Below are 16,570 nucleotides of genomic sequence, written 5' to 3'. Positions count from 1 at the left end.
TGTGGTGATATTGTGTCTCCCAATATATTGTGCACCTCAATAAACTTATCTGGGGTCAGAGAACAGAACAGCCACTAGACAGACATAGAGGCCAGAAAATGGTGGCACACACACCTTTAATTCTAGCATTCCAGAGGCAGAGATCCATGTGAATCTCTGTGAGTTCGAAGCCATACTGAAAACAGCCAGGCATGGTGACACACGCCTTTAATTCCAGGAAGTGATGGCAGGAAGCATTAAGGTATATAAGGCGTGAGGTCCAGGAACTAGAGCTGGTTAAGCTTTTAGGCTTTTAGCAGCAGTTCAACTGAGATTCATTCTGGATGAGGACACAGAGGTTTCCAGTCTGAGGAAACAGGATCAGCTGAGAAATTGGCAAGGTGAGGTTAGCTGTGGCGTGTTCTGTTTCTCTGACCTTCCACTGTTCACCCCAATACCTGGCTCCAGGTCTGTTTTATTAAGACCTTCTAATAATTCATGCTACACATAGTCACTTTAAAAGGCTAGGGAGGCTGTTGTTACTCTCTTTATGCAAATGAGGCAACTAAAGAATGAGCTTGTCCTCCTCACATAGCTAACCAACAGTGCAGCCAGGTCTGATGCATTATTGTCTTCCAACTACAGGGTAGTCAGCCCTCTTTCTTACCATGCGGTGTTGCTGTTCCTATGCCAGGAAGGAAGGAAGGAAGGAAGGAAGGAAGGGAGGGAGGGAGGGAGGGAGGGAGGGAGGGAGGGAGGGAGGGAGGGAGGAAGGGAGGAAGATTTCAGTCTGTCTGGGGCAGCACATATTGAGAATATGTTGCCTGGCTCCTGGCCTTGAAACAGAAAAAAAGATGCTGGGAAGCCACATTCTACAGGGAACAAGTTTTTAGGCACCAGGTTTATTTGAGTGGCCCAGAAAGCCCATATGGGGATGTGTTTGGGTTGTGTCTCTACTTAACTAATTCTAAATTCTGCCACAAAGAATGTGCATTAGTGGTAACAATAGCCATCTTAATATAGAAGAATTAGCAGAAATAGAAGAAATAAATTCATATTGCAACTTCATTAGGGGGCAGGAGAGATAGCTCAGTGGTTGAGAGCACATACTGTTCTTGTAGAGGATGCATTTTTTCCAGCGTACATGTATGGCTCACAACTACCTCTAACTCCAGCTCCAGGGGAATCACACATCCTCTTCTGGTTTCCATGAGCAACTACACACACAAATACACATGATTTAAAAATTTGTTAGTTAAGTTCAGTAGAAACTGGGCATGGTAGCATATACCTGTAATGTCAGCTGAGGTAGGAAGATCATGAAAATCAAGGTCAACCTGGGCTCGACAGAAGACCCAATCACAAAACAAAATAACCAAGTTGGCTAGGTGTTCTCTGTCCTTTGAACCTCAGTGGTGTCTCTTCAGTCTGGCTAGTCTGTCCTTGCCTGGGTGGCCCCACCCCCACCGCAGGGCTGCAGAATGTTCAGAGTGGGATGGCCACAGCTGTGCACTTCTGGGGATCCTGTCCTCCTGGGGAGTGTGGGGCTGAGCAGTGATCCCTGACCTTCTGCTCCCCACACCTTCTAGAGCTGCCAACTTCAGGAACTTCACCTTCATCCAGCTGAATGGAGAATTTTCCCGGGGGAAGGGACTGGACGTCGGAGCCCGCTTCTGGAAGGGAAGCAATGTCCTGCTCTTTTTCTGTGACGTGGACATCTACTTCACCTCTGAGTTCCTCAACACGTGCAGGCTGAACACACAGCCAGGTTTGCAATGTCTCTTTCTTACCTCTTTCAGGTGCCCCTCTCTCTTTCCCTCAGGCTCTGCTGTCCACACAGTCCCACTCTGCCATTCTGCTGAGGAGTCAGAACCACTTCCCTTCCAGTCACAAAGACAAGGAAGGTTCAACTTGTCCTCGGGTGCTGTGCAGCAGGCATGCCAGGCATACTGACTCTGGGACTGTCTCGGGCCCCTGTCCAGAACCCCTTTCTGTTTCCTCCTGGGAGGGCAGATGAGTGTGACATCCACAAGAGACATGGTCCTGGGAAAGCCACTCAAATCTAAAAGAGAAAAAATTAGCTATGGGCCGTCAGCAAGGCTATGGCTGGAAGAAACCCCAAATACACAAACGATGTCTGTGGAGTTAGGCACAGCTGATAGACAGCTAAGAGTCCTGGTGTGGTCATTTGCTGTTAAAGTATGGCCAAGGGTAGCTGTTCCGAGTCCTCCACTGCCCAGGGTCTCCTTGTCTTCCTTTGTAGTCTTTAAGGTTGTGCTAGACACTGACATTCAAAGGCTTTGTGCATGCAGGACAGGGACACCAGGGCCCTCTTTCATTGTTTTTGGGAATACAATTCCAGCCACTGGCTGTCAACAACATGTGTATTGTTTTCATTCCAGAAGGACAGAAAGGTTCGAGAATCAGACTACCTAGTCTAGCTGGTGCAATATGCCTAAGATCTAGTCTAGAAGTGAGTGAAGGGAGAAGAAAGAATGGGCAAAAATGCCTGGGCCAATGGCTGAACGCATACGAACAAGCCCAGCCTTGGAGGAGTCTCCTGTAAGCAGATGTTTGCTTTCTGATTTGCAGGCAAGAAGGTATTTTATCCGGTTCTTTTCAGCCAGTATAACCCTGGCATAATCTACGGTCATCATGATGCAGTCCCACCCCTAGAACAGCAGCTGGTGAGTAATTACTCTGCAGGTGACTGTTTCATGTCGCTCGTTACTGGGGCACCTGACCATGAGGAAAGGTGAGTCAGATCCGCAGACCAAGCCCCTTAGTGGTTTTTAAGTTTGGCAGATGTTCTGGCCTTTGTTCCAAAGTGCCATGTTGATTAAAAGTGCTTGCAATATTTAAAAGTGGAAATAAATAGGAATCATATCTTATAAGAGGGTAATTTCACACCTTCCTAGTTTTCTTCTATGGTTTTAGGAATTACTATTATTGGATTATGGCTAGAGCATACTTTTTCTTTATCATTACAAAACCTAGCAAGAAAAGTGAGTCTGGTGTTAAAAAATTAAAATTAAAAAATGGGAACTCCTAAAATGGTGGGAAACGGGTGATAGAAAGGGGTGGCTTACCTCACGGTTGCAGTGAGTCAGTGGGGTACAAGGACGCATCCTGTCCCCCGCCCTTCACCCATCCCATCGCATCTCACTGAGTCACTGCTGCTCCACATCCTTGTACAGGCCAGATGCTGGCATCAGTGGGGGTACCAGAAAGGTAGCTTTAGAAGAAATAGTGGAGGGACTTCTCTGCCAAGATCTTGGCTGCACGAGTGATATGTCATGGAACCACAGAGCCCCTAGGGCCTGTTCAATCTTACGTCACCACAGACAGCTGAAGCAGAACAGAAAATGGGAACTGAGACAGTCCAGGAGAGTATCTCCATGCCCCTCCAAGGCTGTTGTAATAGTACCATTTGCCCATGTGGAGTATGTGCCAAGACCTTCACAATATACCTGGGATAATGAATAATACCAAGCCATAAATAACACCAAGCCCTGTACATAGTGAGGCTTTCTCTATACTTCCACCCATGATAACATTTAAATTATAAATTAGCAATGAGAGACTAACCACAATGACTAATGATAATATAGAACCTAACAATATCCTAAAATAAGCATTATGTAAAATATAACTTACTCCTTCCTAGAATTAGCCATTTAATATTTTCAGACCTCAGCTGATAGCAGTAACTAAAACCATGGAGTGTATGTGGTAGGTACTACATGTGGCTGCCTGGGCATAGAACAGACCCTCATCTCATATCACTCAGGTTGATCTTTCCATCAGTGAGAGTAGTTTGAACACCTCTGCCTCTTGTTAGCAAGCCTGAAAATGGGATGTAGACATATAGATGTGATGGGACTAAGTCTTCTCATGCCCCATGTCATGGGAGAACAGTGTTCTGTAAAGTTCATTTGAATAGCTGACCATGATAATTTTTCAGAAGTAACAGAACCCGTTCTCTCCAGGCCTGATCCATGCCCTTCACCCTCCCCCAGGTCACCTCTGACAGCTGATGTGATTCTTCTACAGAACACTGAAGCTGTGGGTGTTTTCAGAATGGAAGATGTTCATGGCTCACGCTTGTCCTAGCATGATTTTTGTGGGCTCAAGCCAAGAAAGTACATAAACAGTCCCCTCTTTTTCCATCAGATTTTAACACTGCAGATGTAGTGTGCTACTGTGTATGGTCTACATCTCTATCTGGGCTTTGTAGATGAAAACAATACAGTTCCACAGCCAAAGAACCAGTTTTCTACCCAGGAGAGATAAGTCTTCTGTGAGGACAGAGGCTTCTAGCTTCCCTTCTCAGGAGTGGCAAGCTTCTCATGGGGCTTTAAAGGAAAAGGGGATCAAGTGTTTGTTTCCTTTCAACCAATGAAAATAAAAATAAAGCTCTGTTTTACATTTGACATTGGAAATGATTAATGTTTCTAGTCAAATTCATGGCCCTGTTTGCTAGCCAGGACTTCTTTTCATTTCACAGTCTAAAGGTTCTGCCCTTCCTAGTTCACCCTGTTGAGAGCAGGTAGGATGGGAGGCAGAGAGACAGACAGCACAGAAGTGGGTCTGCAAGACCCACAGAATAAGCAGTCCAGGTGGGAACAGCTCAGATCCCTCAGATCCCAGTGGCCACATCTAGAAGCTGAATCACCCTGCATCCTTTGAGATTTACTTCCTAAAGCATCATTGACTTCTCCTCAGGACATAAAGCTGCTGTTTCAGAGTTCGGTATTTACAATTATTTAGTTCAGTGAAATACAGTGATTTCAAGGTTCCCCAGATTCCAGAGAAATGCAGGATTGTGTCCTCCATTAGACAAGTCTTTTTTTTATATATGTAAAGTCAGGTGAGGGTATAAGATCTCTTGAAGCTGAAGTTACATCTAATGCAGGTGCTGGAAAGCAAGCTCAGGTCCTCTGCAAGAACAGCAAGACCACTTAGCCATGGAGCCATGTGTACAATCCCAAGACAAATGGTATATTGATCACTTGCTGCCCACAAAGGTCTGCTCCAGGTCCTGTTACTGGAATCAAACTGTAATTGTTTCATACACTCACGCATGATTGATCAGAGATCCCTCAACCAACCACTCTTCATGGAGGCTGAATGGTCCAAGGCTGCAGTCAGGAGCTAGGGAGACAGATAAAGAGCTTGCTGTGCAAGCATGAGAACCTGAGTTCAGATCCCCAGACAGGTGGGTGGTGCATACATGAAACTCCCACACCAAGATTGTGATGGAGACAGGTGGATCCCAAAAGGAGAGGTGGGCCAGTCACTAGCCAGAAAGTCTAGCCAAACTGGCAGCTCCAGGTTCCTTAGAGACATTGTCTCAAAAAAAAAAAAATAGTGTAAAGAGTGACAGAGAAAGACACCCAAAGTTAACCTCTGGCCTCTACACAGGCACAGGTGAGCACCCATACACAAATGTGCAAACATGGATGCACACTAGTGCACACACACACACACACACACACACACACACACACACACACTCATGCACACTTCTAAGCCCAAAATTAAGATTGAAAGCTGTCTGAGTAACAAAGCTTAGCCCATGCCAAGGTGTCCTTCCTCTTGAGCAATGGGATTAGATCTGCCAAGCATTCCCAAGAGAGCTGAGGCATAAAGAAAATGGCCTAACAGGGATTCTGGAGGCAAACATCAAACTACAGAAATTAATACAGTGGGGACAGAATGTGTAGGTGGCAAGACACCAGAAATAAAAAGTAATGACTGGAGATGGGTAAATTAGGAGAGATTTCCCTTGAGATTGCATTTTGGCTCAGTCTAGACTGTGGATATATTAACAAATCCTTCATAGCCTTCCCTGGGACACAGCAGTGCCTCAGATGAGGTGGGGAATGTAGGTTCAGAATGGGGCTGTAATGAAGGTTACCTGTGCCAGTGAGATGATGTTTCCCAGCAGCCCTGCAAACACAGCCTCCTGCTCAATGTTTCCGGGATGAGTTTCCATGCCTATCATGTCCTGGCATTTCCATTTTACCTGCAGATGAAAGCAAGAATTTTTGTGTGTGTTCAGATGCCTTGTTATTTTTTTAACTTCTGCATACAAATCATTAGTAATAAGTGACACTGTGGGATTTCCATGCTAATATTTAATTTTTGAGTTTTAAGCCATGAAACTTGCTGGTGCCTTAATGCAGAAACAGCATACAGAGAAGGGAATGAGTGTAATTTAAATCAGTGTTCACTTTAAGCATTCTACCTTGCTGGCTCAGCCTGTTAGTCTCTGCTTAGATGCTGCAGAAGCCTCCTACTTCTCCTATCTTTAGATTTGGACCCTCCCCACGCTCCAGTCTTTTCTCACCCTCTGCCAGAGACTGGTTTTGAATAAACAAATTAATTCCACTTTTTAAAAAAGTGTTTATGGCATAAAGCCAGTGGCGAGCTTACAAATGTTCAGCAACCCACTCTTGGAAAGAAGAAGAAGAAAAAAAAAAGCCCTGGTGATGGTGTTTGCCAATTTCTATGGTGTAAATAATCCCACTGTGGCTTATTTTGGGCTCACCACTGTGTTACCACAGGGCATGCAGCTGGGAAGAGATGTGTGCAAATCTGGTGAGCCAATTTAGGCTGTCTTGAGCACAGGGCTGCAAACTCTGATTTCTTGTTGGGACTAATTGTCCTCCATAAACCAGCTCAATCTGATTGCAAAGATGTCAGCTAATGCCAGCACCTGGCAGATGACACCAGCTCCATAGACCCCCAGGCAGCCTGTGGTCGGGCAGCACACCTGCCCACAGTCTCTAAGTGCTGTCCTCGTTCCTCCAGGCCACCACCTTCCCAGCTTTAGTCTCTTGGAGTTCGATGTGGACTGCGATGTCTGCTGTGCAGTGACAGCCGTGACTTGGGGACACTGTTCAGTGTAGTGACTGTGCTTCTCACTTGTCCTCATCCTCTCTTGCTTACACCTGCACTGCTTTACCTGCCTCAAGTAGTTTGTGTGTGAACCCGGAGGTTGATAGCAAGTGTCTTCCTTAATCCTCCTTAATTCTTTGTTTACAATTTCATACATGTATTAATGTAGTCAGTCTTTTTCCCTTTCTATTACCCTCTTATGTTATTCCTATCCCCCCTGGGTCCCTGCTTCTTCCCTGCACCTTACTATTTGAAACAGGGTCTAGATCTATTTGATCTATCCAGTCTGCCTGGACAATGAACAGTAGGGTTAGGGCCACACACCTCACTGCACCTAGCTTTTTATGTGAGTTCTAGGGATCCGAGCACTGGACTCCACACTTGTGACACAGCCACTTTACCAAGAAGCCATTTCTCAGCTCCTCAACCAGTTGAGCTTTTTCATTTGGCAGTTTGAGTTACTGATCATTTTAACCACTGACATGTGTTCCAGTTTTTAGCGCTGTCTGCCGAGCAGAGTATATGCAGCGCACCCTCACAGACTGGTTCTGTTTATGCAGAAAACATACACTTAGTAAGTAATAAAGTAATTTGAGAATCCTTCGCCATGACTATGTAATCTCCCATAATTCTCAGCAAGGGAAAGTGACATCAGCATCTCAGTTCACACATGCAGAAGTCCCGGTTCAGAGGACATAAGTTCACTAGCTCAAATTCCTGCAGCTGCTGAGTGGGAGAGGGACAGATGTGGGTGCCACACTGTGAGGCTAAACTTGACCAAGGATGATGAGCTGAAGGAACTATATCCTTTGGCTTCAGTGTGCTTGAGGAGGACCAAGATTCTAGATCCCAGAAAGGAAAGACCTAGTGGGTCTGTGTCCAGTATGAACCCCTTAGAAGACACTGTCATCCTTTATCCGGAAACTAATAATATGTGTGAAAATGAGACTCTGTAGAGATGTAGAAGGAGATGAGAGTTGAGCCTATTATTAAATAAATTCTGGGGCCCTGTAGCTCCAGAATGCATTATTTCTTAAGAAATTAAACCCAGATCTTCATAGGAATCCCAGCCCCGAGCTCTGTTGCAGCAGACTGAGTGTACTTGAGCATAGGTCTCAAGAAGAGGGCACATAGCCTTCACTCCCAGAACCCTGTGCAGTGTGATCACCAGCCCTTCAGTGTCCAGATAATAAAGAGTACACAATACATAGTCAGACCCAGAAATTGCTGCAATTCAGCGTATCTAGTATTCGTGGACAGGGCTTGTTATATCAGTAGAATATCTCAGAACAAAACCAAAATGCAGACCCTTGTTCCAAATGTGTTCAGAATTTAAAGGCAGCTGCAATAAGCATGGGACTCTGAGTTGTGGGCCACATGCCTGTGAACATGCCAAGCTCCTGGGCATTCCTAGGACATAGAAGGCTGATCAGATCTAGCTTTGGTTAGGGAGACACCCTTTCATTCAGAGAGAATAGTCTGTCCAAAGTCTTTGCTACCAACTTAATTTTAAGATCCAGATTACTTCATAGGCAGCTGCCCAACCCAACACCATTAAATCAGACAGGCAACTGCCTGTGCTCCAGGCTGCCTGTGCAGCTGTGAGACCACTGTGTTCCCCTCAACTCTAGAGGGAGTTGCTGATTCATGTTTTGTGTTTTGATCTTAATTTAAAAAAAAAAAATAATGATTACCCCCTGTCACATGACGTGCCCACAAAGCCGTGATTCTAGAAGCTTCCTGTAGGAGATCCAGCCTAAAACCTTCTGCAAAATTCCGTGGAGCAGGAAGGTGCTACAGAGAGAGTGGACAAGAGGCTAGCACCAAAGGACAACTTTAAAATGACAGTGGTGCCTGTCGATAGGTCGAGGGAATTTAGAAGTAGAGGAGAGGTCAGGAACTTTTAAGTCTTAGTCTTTACCCCGTGGTAGAGCCATTGGAGTATACATTTTAACACTTAGGCAGAATGGTGGGACTCCGTGTGCCTGACTCAATGTGTATGAGTCACACGTGGTGCCGTAGGCCTCAGGAACATAAGGACATCTTTGCCAATTGGTCTCGATCTACATAATCTCCTGACAGATGTCACCACCGGACCACCTATGCTTTTGCTGAGGTTCTTGCTGACAAGTGTCTCTCACTGGAAGCACATTTGTCTCCACAGGCTAGGAGCCACGGTTACCTCCAGAACTGTTCCTCCCCCATCTACTAAGGAAGTATCTATTAATTGCATGGCTGTGTGGTGAGCAGTGTTCTGGGTGCTGGCGACCTAGGGGACTAGGGTTCTGGCTGATATTCCCCAAGGGTGATAGGTGAAGACAGAAAACTGAGAAACAAATGCACCCACAGGGTCATTTCACTGCTAGGAAGTTGAGCCAGGGTCACGGTGCAAAGGGGAAATGGGGACTGGCAATTGTATGGCATTGGCCAAGAGAGGCAGACAAGAGGCTGGCACCCTGAGCAATGATGAGTAAGAAAAGGGTGACCAAGCAGAGACTGTAGCAGCACCTCAGATGCCTGGGAGCCTGGGGAGCTTGGCAGTCAGGAAATGGGCCTGTGTAGAGCAGCAATTCTCAACCTGTGGTCATTATAAAATTACAGTAGCAATAAAAATACTTTTATCGTTGGGGGTCACCGCAACATGAGGGACTGTATTAAAGGGTTGCAGCATTAGGAAGATTGAGAACCACTGGTGTAGAGGCTCAAAGGAGAGAAGGAGGAAGCAGGCAGGTGGATTGGTAACCCTTTGTGGCCCTTGTAGGGTCTTCAGCAGTGACCTGATCCCATCAGAAGAGAATGTAAGAGCATTCATTTGTGCCAGGCTGCTCTCCAAAAGCAATGTTGGAGAGCAACAGTTAGCAACTTGGCCCAGTTCTGGTGGTAGAAACTTAGTAAGTGAAACCCATTTTACCCTGAAACTACATGCTCTGACACAACCAAGCTGGTTTCCACAAGACCGTATATTTCAATAACTTCTTCCCAGAGTGGCTTTCTATGGCTTACCAGCTTTAAAACCAACTTAATAACTGTTCCTATACCTCAACCCCTGCCCTTAAATCAGGGTGTTGCTGTCACATCTCTCCAGGTAAGGATCACCCTTCTTTAATGTCCTTCAGCACAACATTGATTCAGCCCAGAATCCTGGGACAGTGGCTTCCTGGGAGCACACACATTCTTTCTCCTCAGGTCTCCTGATGATTGCTTTTCCAGTAGGGAGCCATCTATGTAGAGTAGAGCCAAGAATTTGGGGTTTGATTACTGGCTTCTCTTCCTCTCCATGTCTGTAAGATAACTAGAACCCTGGACTGTAGCCATTAGCTGCAACAGAAAGAGTATACCTGATTGACAGAGAAAGAACAAAATTCATTTCAGATTTATTCAATGGACGTTTCTCCAGACTTGCCTGCCTCACACAGTCCTCCCAAACTTCTCTGCCTCCTACTTTCACATTGTGAGTTTGGTGACGTGATGAGTTAAGCCAGGGTTGCATGCATGGGTGGGCATTATTTGCAGGAGTGTGGGCAGCTTACCAGTGGCTATACCACTAGTAAAGACCTTTCCTCCCCCACCCCGCAACTGTGAATTGCATATAAATCCTTGGAGAAGGGTGGGTGGGACTTCTTGAGTCCCTCCCACTCCATGACAGGTTGGTAAGGAGCCTCATCATGAGCAAGGTCTTGTACCTATAGCATGACATCATCTTTGCGCTATTGAATTCTGGGATACACGAATGTTTTAAGACTCCTTAACTGTTTTGCAAGACATTTATCAAATATAATTTAGGCTGGGGAAAGGTTCTAGAACATGGAATAATGGTGATGTAATAAATGAGCTAGAAGACTCTCCAGCTGGGATTTAGCTCAACTCTTCATTGTATAGAAAAGAAAATGGGGGCTTGAAATCAAGAGGCCAGCCTGAGGTGGAAAGAGTGGTCAGTAGTACAGCTACTCTCCTCCCTTTCTCCTGAGCTGTTACAGATGAGCAGCAAACAGACCCAGGCTTCAGTAATAGGGACTCTCCTAGGCCCTCTGTTTCCCTCTCCCAGGGAGGCAACTTCCTGTCTTCTAAGCACCTATGGAGACGACAAAGATCATGGGGAAAGTAGCTAAAAAGATTTCAAACCCATTTCCAGAATTACTTATGACAAATCTGTGTGCACATATGTGTGTGCATGTGTCTCTGTGTGTGCCTATGTGAGTTCACATATATGTGTGTGCACGTGTGTGTGTGTGTGTGCATGCATGTGTGCACACACGCGTGCGCAGGCTGATCTCTATTATTTTGCCTCAGCACATTTGCTGGAAATTTTCTCCAAGGGAAGAAACCGAGCAGTAGTGTGTTGCCCTGATTTTTTCAGCAACTGCTCAGACGGCCTCTCGGCCACCCTACAGGTTGGCACTTCCAGAAGGAGCTTCCTGGAGCAGCTTCATCATTTAGACCTACCCTGTCCACAGCCAGCCAGAGGGAACCGGGCCAGTGAGCCAGGACCAATCTTGGGTATTTCCTCTCTTTTCCTGTAGTTGGACTGTGAATTCTAAGCTGTTCCTGAGGCCTTGTCTCAACTTCCTGAGCCCTTTGCTGGCTCTGTGCCCAGGCCTGTGTAAGGGGCCCAACCTCACTTCTCTTTAGCACGAGGACCAAGCACCAGATATGTAGGTGGCTTTTCCATGGCACTACTCAAAAAACCTGCTCTCTGGGATTGTTTGTGGTTGTGTGTGAAAGAGTGTGTGCATGTTTTCATCCTGGCCAAAGGTGCCAAAACTCACAAGGCCCCAATTTGGACTTAGCTTATTATCATTCTTTTTGGTAAACACACACACACACACACACACACACACACACACACACACACTTGCCTATTTGTTAGCAGTGGGGAGTCAGTATTGAGCACTGCTCACCTAAGTACGTGCATATCAGTTTTACATTCTCTCTCTGACAGTTGTTTTTTCCTTGCAGGTCATAAAGAAGGAGACTGGATTTTGGAGGGACTTTGGATTTGGGATGACTTGTCAGTACCGGTCAGACTTCATCAACATAGGTGAGATGAAAGCTTGAGTCCTACTGCCACCTGGAGGCCATTGTCCTGCAGGCCTTGAGCGTCTGCAGGTTCCTCTGGGTAAAGATGCTGCCCAAACAGTGCTGCCCCCAGGTCACATGCAGCAGCACTTGGAACCCTGTCATATACACCAGTGTCTCTCAGGTGTATCCGGTAACACTAATAGGACTCTGTGAGCCCTCAGGAATGAGGAAAAAGAGGAGACTCTGGGAAACGCACATGCAAAGAAGACCCATGTTTCACTCTGGTGACCTTTATTTAAAGTCCCACATGTCACTCTAAGCTCTGAGTATACAGTTGCTGTCAACATGAGCACACATGTGCAAGCATCTCTACACATGTAGACACACAGATATGCATGGACTCAGAGATGCAGACAGGTATATACACATGCACTCAATGATACATGTTTGAACACAGACACACATGCACACACACAGATGTACATGCACACATAGCCACATAGATAAAGATATATACACTCATTTATATATACAGACATGCACACATTTACATATACATATCCAGAGGCACACACAAAAATGTACACAGGCACATACATACATGTGTATTCACATAGAAGGTTAAATGAACATATTTACAAATACATATGAGCTTGCCTGAAGAGTTCCAGAACTCAGAAAGGAAAAGCCAAGGGGTTCAGCAGAACAGAACACAGTGTTCAGAGGCACAGGGACCCCCTAAGGCCTCACAGTAAGTGGAAAATGGGGAATAGGCTCAACTATACACCCCTAGGGCAAGAAGGAACAGGTCCCAAACCTTGACTTGCACTCTGAGGAAGCCCTTCTCTCTGGGAAGTGATGGAGAGACTCCTCCTTAGGCCTCTCAGGTACCTCATCCTTCTCTCTCTCATACGCCTACCCCGGGTCTGAGCCTGAGGCTCCCCGTTTTGAAAGCAGGCAGCAGAAGCAGGCCCAAGTACATGTTGTTCCGTAGATATCACCAGACTGAAATAGGAATAATGTCAAGCCACCTGGATTTGTGTCCCCAAGGAGGCGGCAGAAGGCCAGGGTGCCAGGTCTTGAGTGGCAGCTACCCTGAAGAGCCAGCAGGTCTTCTTTCCTATCTCCAGGAAAACAGTCCTAGTTGACTGTATGCACAACAGATTCCCAAAAATACTATTCAAATTTTAAAAATAAATCCCGTTTCAAGAAACTATTGTTTCCTTGCTTTGTGTGCAGAAGGTGATATTATGCGTGAGGACTCTCATGTTTATCACATTTGGATTCATATTGCATTGGGTTCTGAAGATAGAGGACACTATACTTTCAAGAAGTAGGAGCACAATGAGATGGAGAGGGTGTTCTTCCTTAAGGGGCCACTGCTGTGACCTCACAGCTCCTCAGTCCCCTTGGATACCATTCTTTGCTACAGTGTCCTTGTTTGCAAGTGTGTGTGTGTGTGTGTGTGTGTGTGTGTGTGTGTGTGTGTGAGAGAGAGAGAGAGAGAGAGAGAGAGAGACACCCTGGTATTTAATAAGAGATGCTAAGGACAAAATTCTAGCTTATTTGGTTATGATATCTGCTTCACTAGAGGATTTTAAAACACCAAAGTCCAGGCAGGCATCATCATGTAGCCTCATTCTTGTATCCCTGGTATTTCAGAGGCAAAGACAGTAGAAATAAAAATTCAAGGCCTGGGCTGTACAGCAAGAGACTGTCTCAGAAAAACAGAACAGAGCAGAACAAAACAAAAATAACTTGTCAAGTTCAGCAGCAACTTTGCTAGAAACAAAGGATCTAAATTCTTACTGTCTAGCTTGTGATTCCCCTCTTCTTGCTGTCCCCCGACTGCAGGGACACATTCACCCATAAACTAACACCAGTCGGGGGTGCTTAGCTGAGATTTCTGGTCTTGAGTTTTTCTAGTCTGAACTGGCCCTGATCAGAGCAGTGTAGCTAGGGCATGGAGGCAGGGATAAAGAGGCCACATGAGAATGTTTGGGACAGGATGCAGTGATAGAAGGAAGCCACACTCAGACAAAAAATACAAGGTTTGCCTTGCATTCCTGTTGACCATGCCCATCCAGTCTATGACCCTGGAAATTTGGATGAATGGTGCTTCAAATGGCACCTCCCCTGAATACTTCCTTATTGTGTGTATGAGGACATGGAGGCCAGGGGACAACCTCAAATATCATTCCTCAGGTGTCATCCACATTTTAAATTTTGGGACAGTCTCCCATTAGCCTGGATCCCGTCAAGCAGGCTAGGTTGGCTGACCAGCAAGCCCCGGTCATTCACCTGTCTCTGCCTCCTTGGTGCTGGACTTGAAAGTGCAAGCCACCATTCAGGTGTCCACTCTTGGGTTTGACATTTTTTTTATGTGTGTTCTGGGGGGTTGAACTTAGTTCCTCATGCTTACAAAGCAAGTACTCCACCAATGAAGTTATCTCCCTATGATGAAAAATCCATGGAGGCTGAGTGTGTGCCACACAATTCAGTAGCATCTTCTGTTCCCACAGGTGGATTTGACCTGGACATCAAAGGCTGGGGTGGTGAAGATGTACACTTGTACCGGAAGTATCTCCACAGCAACCTCATAGTGGTACGCACACCTGTACGGGGACTTTTCCACCTTTGGCATGAGAAGCACTGTATGGATGAACTGACCCCTGAGCAATACAAGATGTGCATGCAATCCAAGGCCATGAATGAGGCATCCCATGGGCAGCTGGGGATGCTTGTCTTCCGGCATGAAATAGAGGCTCACCTTCGCAAACAGAAGCAGAAAGCAGGCAGTAAAAAGACATGATCTCCCAGGCACAGATTAGTAGAGACTTCAAGTTGTTTGCCTTTGGCTCTTCTGAAAAAAGTAGATGCAACAAGGTATAGACTTCCACAAAGGGTGACCAAGAATCTGATGAGTAAGAGAGATGGAAGTAGAGAGTCTCCAGTTTCTGTTGGCTCTGTGTATGGTGACAGTGACCGTGTTTACAGCAAGATGATCTCTCTGTCCCTGATCACTGAAATAGTCACAGCCTCAGACCAGTTTTGTAAAAAGTTCACTAGAAGAGATGCATGCATACTGGCTTCTCTTCTTAGGAATGGTTACATCAGAGGGCTTTGGTATCCAGGACTACCCACATCTCAGAAGGAGCAAAGGACCTGTGAGAAATGTGGAGATCCGACATGAGCACCCTCCAGGGGACAATGAGCAAAATCAAAGAGACCTGGTAACAAACTGTCAACACTGTCATTACCCCAATATTAACCAAAAAATAACCCACTCGTTTCAGTTATCTTTAGTCGCTATTCTAAAAATGCACTTTTTGTTTTGCTTGTATTGTGCTTATTTAATTACCTATTGGCAGGCCTTAGTAGGAGCACATTGTAGTATATACACTTGTACGATTTCTAAGATTTGTTTTTATTTTTTGTTGCTTTTGTTGGTATGTTTATTTGAGACAGTCTGGACACAGAGCCTGAGCTAACTTTGAAGTCATGGTCCTCCTGCCTCAGCAGCCCGAGTGCTGAAATTACAGGTGTGCACTGCCACCATTGGCAAGAAGGTACCTATGGAGGCGTGTGAGAGAACCTTCAGGTGCCAACATCTGGGCGCAAATCTGAGGACATGCCAAACTCAGAGACAAGGCTATGTGTGGGGCTGCCGAAAGAAAGGTATATCGAAACTGTCTAGGACTGTCCGAAGAGGAAAAATCAAGCACTACAGAGAGGAAAAGACACTGTCATCTTCACCATCAAGGGACACTAAGACCTTGGTATGTTTCCTAGAGAACATGCCTTCTCCTCAGGAGAAATGGGGACCACTTTCTTACCTGTTTGAATAAACCAAAGTTATGAACCAAACTGTTGCTTTTCAAAGCAGGGTGCTCTTCCTGGTCTCTGGCTTCCATAAGAAGAAAAGGCAGGAAAAATAAACATATATTTTGTGAAAGACCCGTCCATCAACCCATCGAGATGGGAAATGTTGCTACATTTTCACTCCCTCCTGGCCGTGTGGAAACAACTTATTTTTAAAATAAGCAATGTTGCTTGGTTGCCAAGACGCTTCTGAAGCTCACATTTTCTTACAACTTCAAACTTGTTTTTAAAAAGATAAATATGGTTCCCATCGAGTGGTTTCTACATCCATGTGCAAATTATTTATTTATTAACCAGCACCAGATGCATGAGCTAATTACCTCCTCTGTCTCCGTGCCTTCTGTTTGCCCACAGTGAATTCATTGTTTAGATGCTTCAAGAACACTCAAGCTGTGTGTTTAAAAAGAAAAAAAAGCATTGTATTGATTTGTACTGGTAGTTTATAAAGTTTAATTAAAACATGAGACATGAATGAAAGGTGGCATTGCACAGCTAATAAAATGTGTGAATGTGATTTCTTCCTGGAATAAGAATGCAGTGTCTTGAGTTTGGGGAGATTCTTTTGTGCATAGATTAGGGCTTTCCAGTGTTAGCACTATTGACATTGGGGGCTTGATCACTTAGCAGGGGAGGTGTCTGTTCTGTGCAACATCCCTCTACACAGAATGCCAGGGGCAGATCCCACTTGGTTTTTGACAACCAGAATATCTCCAATCGTTGTCAAATACTCAAGGAATGAGAATATGACTTCTGGCTGAGAACCACTAAGATAGCAGGAAACTTTTGA

The 16,570-nt window shown here is 45.4% G+C and overlaps 1 protein-coding gene across 1 annotated transcript in view; it reads left to right on the top strand.

Annotated features, from left to right (window-relative positions):
* Csgalnact1 (chondroitin sulfate N-acetylgalactosaminyltransferase 1) overlaps nt 1-16,297 on the top strand; it is a 148,621-nt gene extending 132,324 nt beyond the window's left edge. Inside the window, exons 5-8 of the mRNA XM_036166651.1 lie at nt 1,569-1,747; nt 2,572-2,666; nt 11,839-11,920; nt 14,424-16,297. Of these exons, the coding sequence (XP_036022544.1) occupies nt 1,569-1,747; nt 2,572-2,666; nt 11,839-11,920; nt 14,424-14,713 (646 nt within the window). The 3' untranslated portion in view covers nt 14,714-16,297. The remainder of the gene's footprint in view (nt 1-1,568; nt 1,748-2,571; nt 2,667-11,838; nt 11,921-14,423) is intronic.
* Nucleotides 16,298-16,570: the final 273 nt, after the last annotated feature.

Source organism: Onychomys torridus, chromosome 17 (assembly GCF_903995425.1).
Source record: "Onychomys torridus chromosome 17, mOncTor1.1, whole genome shotgun sequence".
NCBI classification, from domain to species: Eukaryota; Metazoa; Chordata; class Mammalia; order Rodentia; family Cricetidae; genus Onychomys; species Onychomys torridus.
This window is presented reverse-complemented; position numbering and strand designations above follow the sequence as displayed.